Raw genomic sequence first — 14,824 nt, forward strand, 5'->3', positions numbered from 1 at the left:
TGAGGCCTGAAACCTGATTGAAGATGCACTGATAAGTTTATTTAGCTCTTCCTGTCCTATAGTTGTAAAGCACTGCAGTTTTTCTTTGGGTGCGATGAATGAAGCTGGAATACTAGACGCAGTAGAATCTACATTTGATATTGTATTTTTGATGTTATCTATTTTATTAGTAAAGAAATTCATAAAGTCATTACTATTAAACTGTGAGGGAATATTTAGATCAGGTGGCGTCTGTTAATTTGTTAATCTAGCCACTGTACTAAATAAGAACCTTGGATTGTTTTGGTTATTATCTATGAGTTTGCGGATATGCTCTGCCCTGGCAGCTTTTAGAGCCTATCTATAGCTGGACATACTGTTTTTCCACGCAATTCTAAAAACTTCCAAGTTAGTTTTTCTTGAGAGAATGAGTATAACTGTTGTACCATGGTGCAGTACGTTTTTCTCTAACCTTTTTCAATTTGAGGGGGGCAACAGCTTCTAATGTATTAGAGAAGATAGTGCCCATGTTGCTAGTCATTTAGTCTAGTTCATGTGTATTTATGGGTACACAGAGCAGTTAAGATACATCAGGCAGGTTATTTGTGAAACTGTCTTTGGTGGCTGGAACAAGAGTTCTGCACGGACGATAACGCAGAGCCATATAGTTAATATCAGTAATACGCAGCATGCACGAAACAAGGAAATGATCAGTAACATCATCACTTTGAGGTACCATAGTTATATCGGTAAGATCAATTCCATGGGATATTATTAAATCTAGCGTATGATTAAAATGATGAGTGGGCCCGGTGACGTTTTGCTTGACTCCAAAAGAGTTATATAAAGAGTTGTATTATCAACGTGAATGTTAAAATCTCCGACAATTAGCACTTTATCAACATTACCCAATAGATCTGAGAGGAAATCTGCAAATTCTTTTAGGAAATCAGTATATGGCCCTGGCGGTCTATACACAGTAGCCAGAGCAAGAGATTTATTTTGCATATCTAACAGTGTAACATTAAGCAGAAGTATTTCGAATGAGTTAAACCTCCTGTATCCTGTTTTTGAGAATATCACTATATAATGTTGCAACACCGCCGCCACGACCAGTCTGACGGGGCTCATGTTTATAACAGTAGCTTGGTGGAGTAGACTCATTTAGACCAATATATTCATTTGGTTTAAGCCAGGTTTCAGTCAGGCAGAGTACATCAAAATTATTATCTGTGATCATTTCATTTACAATAACTGCTTTGAGTGCAAGTGATCTAATGTTTAGGAGCCCGAGCTTTAAAAATTGTTTTTGTTAATTTATTTTGCGTTTTTCTGGTTTAATCACGGTCAGATTTTTTCTAGATCCTGCATTAAATTTATATTTTGTCCTCTCTATTCGGGGAACAGACACAGTCTTTATAGATTGGACAACACAAGTACTTCTATCTTTTAAGTGGGTAGAACAAAAGTCATCATAGCAGTTATTTGAGAATTAGCTTACTAGTCAGGTGGAGCATAGCGTCTTGTGATTATTATAATGTTTTTTACTGGAAATTTTGATCAATTTAATACATCCTTGCTGCATTAAAATATTAATTTATTTTAATAAATACATATTTGTTTGTTTATTTGACTTGCATCTGATCAGTTTGTCTCCGTCAGCTGAACATATTGGATAAGCCAAAGTAAACTGGTGGCCATACAGTATGATGAAATGTATGTGAGGTCTGCTACTACCCGAAGCTTCATTTTCAGTGAGGCTGTGGAAATCATCTAAGGTAACGATTGGATTAAGCCAATGAGTGTCTATGTGAATGTGTATGTGTGTTTCCTCAGGCTACAGAAAGTGATTCAGGAGTGCTCTATAAATAACCACAGCTCAGTTAGGCCCGAGGGATGGGGTGCCACTCTGCTGAAGTGAGCTGAGTGAAAGTAGGGAGAAGGCCAGGGCCTTCAAATGGAACCGCAGCAGACGGCGTGCATTGTTTACACTCTGTAGGGATCCTCAGCCGCTCATACCCTTGTAGGTTGCACCCTTCTCCAACCCCTCTTGATCCTCTTTGCCTGCTTGGCTACACCCTTCTGTAATGTGCCATTGATCAAAGTTGACTGATTATGGTGAATATGAATATGATTTCTGTGATGCGGAATATAACCATTTCATATGATAAAACTGTCGTCATCAAAGGTCTTCACGACAGCCTGTCAAAATAAACGTTTGGTTTAGCTTGAAGAAATTGTGACAGGAATATCAAACTTTATTTTTAAAGGAATGTACATTTTAATTGCTTCCATGTTTTCTTTACAAAAGTAAATCTATAATAAATAATAATAATTAGTCATTGCATTTATATAGCACTTTTCTGGGTACTCAAAGAGCTTTACATAGAAGGGGGGGGGATCTCTTCAACCACCACCAATGTGTAGTATCCACCTGGATGATGCGACGGTAGCCATATTACGCCAGAACGCCCACCACAAACCAGCTACAGGTGGAGAGGAGACAGAGTGATGAAGCCAATCATTGTATGGGGATGATTAGGAGGCCATGATGGTCAGAGGTCAATGGGGAAGTTGGGCCAGGATGCCGGGTTTACTCTTTTTCGAAGGACTTCCTAGGATTTTTAATGACCACAGAGAGTCAGGACCTCGGTTTAACGTCTCATCTGAAGCACAGTGCTTTTTACAGTATAGTGTCCCTGTCACTATACTGGGGCGTTAGGACCCACACAGACTGCAGGGTGAGCACCCCCTGCTGGCCTCACTAACACCTCTTCCAACAGTAACCTAGTTTTCCCAGGAGGTCTCCCATCCAGGTACTGACCAGGCTCAATCCTGCTTAGCTTCAGTGGGCCACCAGTCTTGGGCTGCAGGGTGATATGGCTGCAATTTGTATTAAATTATAAATCTAGATAATTTGATCAGATGCACACAGTTTTTCTGAAAAAGATTTCACAGGTCATAGGGCCATATTATTCTAAAAATTGTAATGAATTAAACTAATTAGACATGCTTTTAAAAATTATTCGACTTAAAACAGAAAAAAACGAATCCAGCAGAAAAATTTAAATGAAAAATAAAAAACGAATAATTTGTTAAAAAAGTAATAGTAATTAAATCAATAACATAGGGACCTATGCAAGGTACTGTTAGAGTTTATTGTGGGTACACAGACAGACTTTGAAGGCGGAGATTGTTCTCGCCCACCCAGATTCTCTTCCTCCTCTCCAGATGGTATATGGCCACTGCTGTACTTCCGTGTCTCTGTGGTAATGTGTGGAACAGATTCAATAAACTACCTCGAGCTGGATGTAAGTTTCCCCCATGTGGCCTTTTTGCTCAATAAAAGCACATTTATCTGGTTTCCTGTTGTCTGCCTGTCTCTTTCCACATTCTCATTGCAGAGGTAGTCGTGAAGACAACAGGGCGGACAGTCATGCATGATGGATGTCCTTTCGCATGGGAGTTCAGGTCCATTTTGATTACGAGGTGAATTCATTAGGCCCACATGTATGAGGACGCCATGGAGACGAGCCAGCTAAATGTCTAGTCATGTCTAGAGAGAGAGACTAGTATGTGTGTGTATTTTAAATCATTAAAAGTATAGCTGTATTAGGAAAATGCTTTTTTAATACTTTTAAATATTTGTTTCCTGAAATAAATATATCATCAGCATTTTGGGGAATGTTAATCAAAATATTCAAAATAATAATTTCAGAGCAGAGTAGAAAATTGTTAAATTGTTTCATTCATATACTTTTCTGAAATAAAGTGAACAGATAACAGTTCATGTTATCTATTCAGCACTGCTTTATTTTATATCTTTTAATAGCTATGTATTACACCTACATCAAACATTTGGAAAACTTTTGGGGAAAAAAGTGAAGTAATTACAAAAAAAAAAAAAAGCATATATGTTTTCAATTTGGATAAGTGTATATTTTTACATTGTCATGCATAATTTATTGCATGCAACTTATTTCAAATATATTTTGAAGTTAAGAATGAACAGAAAAAGACCACAGGAAACTGATCTGAAAAGGACTTGATGTTCTATCAAACATCTACTATATGAGATTCCCATTCCCTGAATTCCCATCATGCGATTCATTTGTTTATTTAAATATTTTTCATTTATGCCATTCCATTGAACAATGGCACCTTTTGTTTCCCACCATGCTCTTGATGATCTCATTACTGTCCTCTTCTCTTGTCATGATGACAAAGTGGGTGACAGTGTCTGTTTTTTGAAAGGCCCAGTTTGCGTTTCTTTATCAGAGAGAATGTCAGAACCTTTACTCTGCCTCTCCCACTCATCATGTGCTTGCTGTGTTTAGCATACGCTTGCTGCTGATTGAATATTGTCATATGTGCTTGAATAAACACAAGCACCCTCTCATTTTATAATGCATGTAAACAGAGCAAAGCCTTCACCTTTTGTCTCTCCACAATTATAGATTTTTATTTTTCTTCAGAATCTCCATAAAGGGTAAAAATAAGTTTTAGGTACAAAAAACACCCATTCAGTATGTTCGATTTTCTCACTCACTTTTTTCTTCTGTGCTTCACTAATGCAGTTCATTGCGATTTATGAAACAAGATACAGGTGATTTCACGTTATGATTGTACATTAAAGGGCAGAGTGCAGTTTTTCATAAATCTTTTGAATGGTTGCTGCATTACATTGAAAGAAATCTCAGCCATCTCAGGCCATCATAGCAATGCTTGAGTCAACAGCTAAATCCACCAAAGGAATCTGTATTCAGCTACTGGGAGCACTTTATGTTTTGCAAGACATGTCAGACAGAAACTATGTTGAGTTTCACCTTTTAAAGCATTTTTAAAACATTATTGTAGTCAACTACAAAAGCAACTGGGATTAACCTGAGGGGAAAACACAACTATCAAACACAGGTTTGCTTTTAGTGACCAACCTTTCAATGTCACCACTTCCCTGTAAACCTGTAGCAAAATGTAGCAGGACCCATAGCAGCCACATCCTTGCATGCTTACAAGACAGCCAGATGATCAGGGTGATCAGCTGAAGCATTCCTTGGATGGTTTTTGAGTGGCATCACTTAAAAATCCCTTGGGATGTCAAAATGAGCATTTTGCTGACCTGTTTCTCAGACACTAGAGGCATTTTCACCATACATTATATCGTAGTCATCATATTACTGGCCAAAAGAATATACTTAAAATAGTGGATACATTTTAAATTTTTGGAAGGTAGTGTGTGCGTGTGTGCACGCGTGTGTGTGTGTGCGGGGGGGCTTAGGGATCTGTAAGATTTTTTATGAGTCTGTTATGCTCACTGTAACGTAATAAAAACGTAATATTAATATGTAATTTACAAAAATAGTTTAATTTAGCTCAAAGGGAATCATTTATGGTTTTATAGAGATTTGAACAGAATCACTGTTACGGCGATTCACTGAACAAGCCGTATAACAAACTCTGCACTGGATATTAAAATACAAAATATAGTGAAAACACTATTAAATAGCACAGTAACAAGATCGGCAGATTAAGACATTAACTTGTGAGCACAAAACACAAGATACTTCTCTTTTTAATATAAATAAGATTTGACATGTAAACTAATCTAACACATGAGCACAAGCATTCACAAATTCACACGTTGCAGAAAGAGAGAAAGTGAGGAAAGGATGAGTTTAAGAGAATGGAAATATGAAATCCCAAGTTTACAGCAATATGTTCAATTGCATAGACCCGAACAACCATCAATCACTTATTTAACCCTCGCTTTGAGTTTCTCAATGAGGCTAAGATTTATATTAAATACACCAATTCAATTAGAACCTGGAGGTGTTACTTGCTTGCTATGCCTGTGTTAAGGGGTTTCCTTTGTGTCGTCGTCATTGCAGAAAGGGGGTTCTCTGAAGTGTCTGATTGGTTGAGAGTTCAGTAGTCGTGAAGTGCTGTCTTGGGAAGCCAATGGAGTTGTGGCGGCTGGTAGAAGTTTTGAGGCGTCACAGACTCCAGTTGAACTCGGAGACGAGGCGTGGTGGCAAAACTTAACCGAGTACACGAAACTCACAACGGAAAATAAAATAAAGTAAAAGAATAAAAGGATGTAAAGACTAGGTTGGTTTTCTTCTCATTATGGTAACAGCTGGCACGTGGGCCAGAGCACGCTCAAAGAGCAGTGTCAAAATGCGGTGGCAAAAGAGAAGAGGAGGAGAGAGCGTGACTAAGAGGACCAAGAGAGCATTTTTAAGAAGAAGAGAGAGTTTAATGGTGTCCTGAGTTTTTAAACTCGGCTTTCAGACCATCCCATCTGGACATCTTGACCAATTAGATACTGTCCTTGCTTGGGGTATTGCTTTGTTTCTCCACCCCATCAATAAATCAACATGTTATCTGTTTAGTCAGAGTTCCGAACTTTACAGGCCCTTGCAAAGTATACTTTGAACATGATTTCTATAACAAGACTATGATACATTTGACAAAGAATTGATTGGAAGAAACATTTAAAGTATGATTTTTCAAACTCATACATACCAAACACGCATAGGAATCCTTCAGCTATTCAATAATGATTAAAAAGACATACATAATATTTGATTAAAACATGATAGTCTAATATGTGGGTTGCAAACATAATATGGGGTTCTGCATAGAAATGTCCTTTTAGGATGATTTTATGTGCATATGAAAAAGAAAGTTCTATGTTGTTCTATGGAGTTCTATGGAGAACGAAGGCATGTTCTTTAGACAAAGGAATTTTGGCTTGGTCTGTCTTCTATGTGGGGGAGAAGTCAGTCTAAGGAAGCTCGTGAATTCAATCGTGGAACACGTGATGGCCATCTCTTTGACCATCGGTCTTGATTATTTGCCCCAAATTTGACGGTCTCCTTCCTGAATTGGAATTATCAATAAGTGTTCTTTTGTCTCAAGGTTGTAAGCTGTTCTGTGAAAAAGTTGGTTAGTTTGCTTGCTTCAGACTAGTGGTGCCAGAATCTAATTTATGACATTGTCCTGTTTCTTTGGGGCCTCTCTGAATTCCAGCTCCTCAGGTTTCAATGTTCTGATGCATCTTAAATTTGTCTGATTCATTCTCTGATATTATACATCACTAAGGCTGTATAATATTCTGAAATATTATTGTAATTTCTAATATCGGTTTCCTATTTTAATAATATACTTTAAAATATAATCGATGTCTGTGACACAGCACTGAATTTTCATCAGCCATTACTATGGCTTATTCGTGCCACATGATCCTTAAGAAATCATTCTAATAAGCTGATTTATTATTTATTATCAAAACTGTTTTGCAGCTTAATATTTTTTGGAACCTGTGAAACTTTTTTCTTTGATTCCAAAAAAACGGTGGGCCCCACAACCACCAAAACCTGTGGGCCCGGTTCATCCTCCTCCTACTGTGAGAGCTGTCCGACCACTGCCACAACGCCAGGGCCCAAACCCTCCTCCATTGGCTATAGGTGATCCAAAAACAACTGATAACAGCACTCAGTGATATGTGTTGGGTCCCCGCTATATTAGCTGCAACATTCACAATTGTTTACAGAACAAGCGGGAACCCAGTGTGCTTGTAGCCTTCTCTATTTCTGTTTTGTCACGTGATAGAAGGTCTAAGGCCTTCTCAAGCCATACAGCTGACCCATCTAATCTGTGGCCTATTATGCATCAAACTAAGATTGCTGTAGAGAAAAAAATTAATTCCATCAAGTTAGCATTTTTAAACATTCGCTCACTAAAAAATAAATAATTTCTGATCAATGATTTAATGACCACAAACAACCTGGATTTTATGCTTCTAAATGAAACATGGCTTGATGACAGCCACAGTGCAACAGTCCTCAATGAAACAACCCCTCCTAACTTTAATATTATAAGTGTCTGCAGGACTGTTAGGAGAGGTGGAGGTGTAGCTGCTCTATTTAAAGATGTTTTTCAATGCAAGCAAGTGTCATTTGGTCCGTATTTGTCTTTTGAATATCTAGGTATTGTGCTGAAAGGAGTTCCACGCATTCTGTTTATCATTATTTACAGGCCTCCAAAATACTCTCCAGCCTGTTTTGAAGAGTTCACAGAACAGTTATTTTTCTGTGATTCAAGGATTTCCTCAGAGTTTGACTGTTTAACTTTTGCAGGGGATTTTAATATTCACATAGATAATGCAGAAATCAAAACTGCAAAAGAAATTATAACTGTTTTAAACAATTTTGACCTAATTCAGCATGTGCATGGACCCATACATAATCATGGACACACTATAGACCTCATAAGTAGAGGTCTAAACATTTCATCCATTGTTATTAAGGATGTAGCACTTCTGATCACTTCTGTATTTTCTTTGATATGTTGATCTCTGTTACCACTGAATCTAGATCTGTCTCTGTCAGAAATGGATGCATTAACAAGAACACTAGTGCGCTATTTATGAAGGCTATATCTTTAACACCAAGCATTTCTGCAGACTCTGTTGACCTTCTCCTGGATTCATTTAACTCAAAAGTTAAGAATGTTATTGATGATATTGCTACGGCAAGGGTCAGACTGAAGACTGGCAGACAAAAATCATCTTGGAGAAAATCAACAGCAGTTCAGAGTATGAGCAGTTCAGTTGAAGAGACAATGCAGAAAAGCTGAGTGGATGTGGTGGAAGACGAAACTTGAAATTCGTTATAGCATCTATAAAGACAGCCTTCATGCTTTCAATGTGGAACTAGCCACAGCTAGACAGACCTTCTTCTCAAACCTTATAAACAGTAACTTAAACAACACTTGCGCTCTTTTTTCTACTGTGGTGAGATTGACAAACCCCCCAAGTCAGATTCCCGGTGAAATGCCCTCCGACAGCAAATGCAATGAGTTTGCTTCCTTCTTTTCTGAGAAGATCAATAATATCAGAAAGGAGATTGGCACATCTTCTAGTTATGCAGAGATCACACAGATTCAACCGCAATTTCAAAAAGAAGTGACTATGTCTGTTTTTGAATCAATCGATAGCACAATTTTGGAAGAAATAGTACAGCACCTTAAATCGTCAACCTGCTATCTTGACACACTTCCCACATCTTTTTTTCAAACGTGTGCCTAACTGTTTAGAAACAGACCTCTTAGAAGTGGTGAACAGTTCTTTCTGGGACTTTTCCAAACTCCCTGAAAACTGCAGTTGTTAAGCCCCTTCTGAAAAAGCGCAATCTTGATAACACAATGTTGAGCAATTATAGACCAATATCAAATTTTCCTTTCATAGGTAAGATTATTGAAAAGGTAGTTTTTAATCAGCTGAACAACTACTTAAACTCAAATGGATACCTGGACAATTTTCAATCTGGTTTCTGAGAGCATCACAGCACAGAGACCGCGCTTATTAAGATAATAAATTATATTCGCTTCAATTCTGATTCTGGCAAAATATCAGTTTATATACTACTAGATCTTAGTGCTGCGTTTGACACTGTCAATCATAACATACTTATAGAGAGACTGGAAAACTGGGTCGGGCTTTCTGGGATGGTACTCAAATGGTTCAGGTCATACTTAGAAGGGAGAGGTTATTATGTGAGTATAGGAGAGCATAAGTCTAAGTGGACGCCCATGACATGTGGAGTCCCACAAGGCTCAATTCTTGCACCACCCCTGTTTTGCCTCTATATTCTCCCACTAGGTCAAATATGAGAGAGAAAAACCAAATTGCCAATCACAGCTATGCTGATGATACCCAGATTTACCTAGCCTTATCTCCAAATGACTATAGCCCCAATGACTCCCTCTGCCAATGCATTGATGAAATTAACAGTTGGATGTGCCAGAACTTTCTTCAACAAGGAGAAAACTGAAGTCATTGCATTTGGAAACAAATATGAAGTTCTCAAGGTGAATGCATACCTTGATTCTAGGCGTCAAACAACTAAAAATCAAGTCAAAAATCTTGGGGTGATTCTGAAGACAGACCTTAGTTTTCATAGTCATGTCAAAGCAGTAACTAAATCAGCATACTATCATCTCAAAAACAAGAATTAGATGTTTTGTTTCCAGTCAAGACTTTATCACCAGCAGGGTGGATTATTGTAATGGTCTCCTCACCGGCCTTCCAAAGAAGACCATCTGCAGCCCATCCAGAACGCTGCTGCCAGGATTCTGACTAGAACCAGAAAATCTGAGCATATCACACCAATCCTCAGGTCCTTACACTGGCTTCCAGTTACATTTAGGATTGATTTTAAAGTACTTTTACTCATTTATAAATCACTCAATGGCCTAGGACCTAAATACATTGCAGATATGCTCACTGAATATAAACCTAACAGACCACTCAGATCATTAGGATCGAGTCAGTTAGAAATACCAAGGGTTCACATAAAACAAGGGGAGTTCGCTTTTAGCTATTATGCCGCCCACAGTTGGAACCAGCTTCCAGAAGAGATCAGATGTGCTAAAACATTAGCCACATTTAAATCCAGACTCAAAACTCATCTGTTTAGCTGTGCATCAGCACTGTGCTATGTCCGAACTGATTGCACTATGTATAATCATTTTTCTATTTTTAACTGTTTTAAATTCTTTATAAATGAGTTTTTATGTCATTTTGTTTTTATTGTTTTGATTATTATTATTTTTAATGACTATTTCACTTCCTTTTATGTAAAGGGCTTTGAATTACCACTGTATTAAATGTGCTATATAAATAAACTTGCCTTGCTTTGCCTTGATGAATAAAAAGTTAAAACGATCATTCATGCAAAATAGAAACCTTTTCTAACAATTTAAGTCTTTACTATAACTTTTTATCCATTTAACACATTCTTACTGAATAAAATAATTAATTTCTTTAAAAAAAAAAAAACATTGAGAGGGTGTGTGTTAATTTCTTAAAAAAAAAAAACAAGACTGACCCCAAACTTTTGAATAGTGTATATTGTAACAAAATTTATATTTTTAATAAACACTGTTCTTTGTAACTTTTTATTTATCAAAGGATCCTGAAAATCTATCACAAGTCCCAAAACATATTAAGCAGCCCAACTGTTTCCAACTTTGATTAGAAATCATCATATTAATAGTAATGATGCTGAAAATTCAGCTTTGCTTCAGTAATTAACTTGCAATAGTATTTCACAAAAATTGGTTTATTTTTTTTCTGTATACATGCATATAAAACAATAAAAAAAGCTACTGAAATATATATCAATTATATACAAGTATAAATATACAGTGCGTTCCAAAAGTTTTAGAACGGTAAAGACTAATTTGCTCCGTTGGCTGTAGAGTCAAGACATTTACAAATATTATAAAAAAATGAATGAGAGACAAAACTACAGAATTTCACATTTTATTATTGGGTGATTCAACACATATTTTACCAGCTAAGAAGTTCAGCACTTTTAGAGTTTCATCCCCCTGTCAGAATCAGAATGAGCTTTATTGGCCAAGTATGTTTACACATACGAGTAATTTGTTATAGTGACAGAAGCTCCACAGTGCAACAGAGAGACAGCAACAGGATAATACAAATATCCAAATAAGCAATGTACAAAACAGTAAAAACACGATATATAATATAGACAATTATGTGTGTACAGGTCTGATACGTGCAAATTGAAATGAAAAAATTTGTTAAATAAAAAAGTAAGCAAGTGTGGTGAATAAATAATAGAGTTGTGTGTTCTGCGTTTTATTGTCAAGTGTTCATGAGATGGATTGCCTGAGGGAAGAAACTCTTCCTATGTCTGGTCATTCTGGTTCTCAGAGCTATGTAGTGTCAACCAGACGGTAACAGTTCAAAGAGGGAGTGTGCTGGATGTGAGGGGTCCAGAGTGATTTTACCAGCCCTTTTGCTCACTCTGGATAAGTACAGTTCTTGGAGAGTGGGGAGGGTTTTACCAATGACTCGCTCAGCAGTCCGGACTACCCTCCGTAGTCTACTGAGGTCAGATTTGGTAGCTGAGCTGAACCAGACAGTTATTGAAGTGTAGAGCATAAATTCCATGATGGCAGAGTAGAATTGTTTCAGCAGCTCCTGTGGCAGGTTGAACTTCCTCAGCTGGCGAAATATATATATATATATATATATATATTTAATAATTTTATAACTATTATTTTAATTTTAGCTTTTGGAAATCGAGTCGTATGGATTCGATATTTATATGATTAATTGATATTAATCAAAACGTCCAACTCATACCTTATTAACGATACCTCATTAACGACTTGTCCAGCAAGCATTAAAATCAGTATCTCTTAACAATTCAGTTTATTCCCGTGGCCATGGTAATACAGAATCGATTAGGTAATTTTGAGCATAGGTAACGCGATCTTTGGCAAATAGTTTCAGACTTGAAAATCACTTAGCACCAGACGAAAGATTCCTTTATAAATAAAAGTTTATTTACTACTCTACAATACTACTAAGCTAAATAACACAAAACAGAATACGTACACACACAAACACACATTGCAATATACATTATAAATGTACACAGTACATACACATTTAGTATGTAAACATAAATTTTTGTTTGAATGTGATTAATCGTCCAACTTATATAAGGGCTGCCAAACAATTAATTCATGCCAATAATGCCAAACGCAAAGTTTGTTATATGTATATATAAAATATACACTAGTAAGAAATATAAGCTACTACTTTTACAATTTTCCTGGGACATATACGTATAAGCATACACTGTATCTACAGATTTACAGAAGTGGAAACATACATGGAAACATACTTCCATAAAGAGATGGAAGGGCTTGAAAATATTCTTAACCCACACAATTTCACATTTAGTTTCACTAAAGACTCTTGCTCCAGGTGTATATTTATTAAAATATATCAAATCATGCTGGAATTGCTCTGGAATAGCTGGCTGTTATTGTGCATTTTCAGATATGCATTATGTAAACATTATCCTATACGCTTGAATTGTTTATCCCCTGTATACATTGTGCCCATAATTCCTTTCTAAAGAGAATTTGAGCAATTACGAATCATTGTGTGTTGTGGTGGCTGCAGGCATTTAGTGTGTGTCTCTAGAGGAATAGAGGTTATTGTGGCCTATCTAGACTCATTTGTGAGGGCACTGTGAATTGTTTGTTCAAATCAAACCAATTTAACATTGTCCTCGTGGCGCTGTTGTTCCCCATGCAGAGGAAAGCCAATCGCAAATCCACCTAGGACTGATTTACAGCGCCAGGGGAGCAGATTAGGAGGCCGTAGATAGCATCTCAAGTGTTCGCCGAAAGAAAGACACCTGTCCTGCCAACAATTCCCCTGCTTCAAAAGCAGGCATTAACACTTCCATTAAAATCTGTCACCCCTCTTTCTCCCTCTTCTTTCTGTGCACTGAAGAGAAATCACAGTCATTCAAATGCTAAGCGACTTTCTCTCCCCTGTGGATATTAGTGCAAAAAGAGCCGTGCTCCATCATTTGCCAAGAACGTCAGGGAGGGGAAAAAGACGCAAAATGAGCCAATGGTGCCATGAATATCCCTCACCTCTGCAATATCTCTTCACATTTCATTACCTTTCCTGTGCCACAGACCAACAAAATGCAGCAAAAACGTCAGTCATCATTAGATCGCTGCCTTATAGTGCACTAAATTCCTAATGCCATGTATGTAAGTGTCTCGCTGATTTCATCATGCTCGGCAGGTTTCCTAGAGCTCATTTCAATTCATCTCTTCACAAGCTCTTAAATAATATACCAATAATAACTCTAAACGGATCAATGGGATCATTTTAAAGTGTGAGCACCAACTTTTCCTGTGGGCATCGAGCTCTTGTACTGTCTCATCTTATTATTTATGTATAGGGGTCTACGGAGTATCCACTTCATTATAAGACACATCTTTTTATTAATGTTTCATTCTTATTTCTCAACAGGTTACAGATGGAGGCACTATTAAGCAGAAGATTTTTACATACGATGCAATGTTCAATACCAATTACTCCCATATGGAGGATTACCGGAGACGGGAAGACCTGGTGTATCAATCGACAGTCCGGTAAGAGCTGTTAGTTGCTATGTGATGTCACAAAATAGAATATTTATGCAATATGTGACCATGAACCCCAAAACCAGTCATATGGGTACATTTTTCGAAATTGGGATTTATACATCATCTGAAAGCTGAATAAATAGGCTTTCCATTGATGTATGGTTTGTTAGGATAGGACAAAATTTGGCCGAGAAATGAGGGTGGAATCTGAGGGTGCAAAAAAAATCAAATATTGCGAAAATTGCCTTTGAGGTTGTCCAAATGAAGTCCTTAGCAATGCATATTACTAATCAAAAATTTAATTTTGATATATTTATGGTAGGAAATTTACAAAATATCTTCATGGAACATGATCTTTACTTAACTTGGTAATGATTTTTGGCATAAAAGAAAAATTGATAATTGAAATTGAAAATTGACCCATGCGACTTATGACTGGTTTTGTGTTCCAGGGTCACAAAATGCCAAGTTCTCTGGAAATGCCCAATTTTGTTCATAGCACGTTGGACTGTAATGATAATGTGGACAGTAAGACTTGCAACTTGCCTGGCTTGCAACATTTCTGACTATTCATTTCCTATTGCTTTTCTACATTACTATAAAGAGAAATGCCTTGGGTTCCTTTTGTATTAACTTTCTTATGTGTGCATCAGAAGGGCATCTTTGTTGATCCTTCACTGGTTTTTCAGAGTCTTGAAGTCATTAGCAAAGGCGCTAATGAACCTTCTGTTTAATTCTGTTATGCTCCATCTAGTGGTTCTGTGTCCTGTGTATACAAGCTCCTCAAAAGCCTAAAAAGTTAGATTCTTTAAGTAAATTATGACCTGATTAAGAAACTTTGCCTCAG

General features: G+C 37.0%; 1 protein-coding gene across 1 annotated transcript in view; it reads left to right on the top strand.

Annotated features, from left to right (window-relative positions):
• igsf21a (immunoglobin superfamily, member 21a) overlaps positions 1-14,824 on the top strand; it is a 240,935-nt gene that overhangs the window by 143,514 nt on the left and 82,597 nt on the right. The window contains exon 3 of the mRNA XM_079396363.1: positions 13,862-13,983. Coding sequence (XP_079252489.1) covers positions 13,862-13,983 — 122 coding nt within the window. The remainder of the gene's footprint in view (positions 1-13,861; positions 13,984-14,824) is intronic.

The sequence above is a fragment of the Barbus barbus genome (assembly GCF_936440315.1).
Source record: "Barbus barbus genome assembly, chromosome: 37".
Classification (NCBI taxonomy): domain Eukaryota; kingdom Metazoa; phylum Chordata; class Actinopteri; order Cypriniformes; family Cyprinidae; genus Barbus; species Barbus barbus.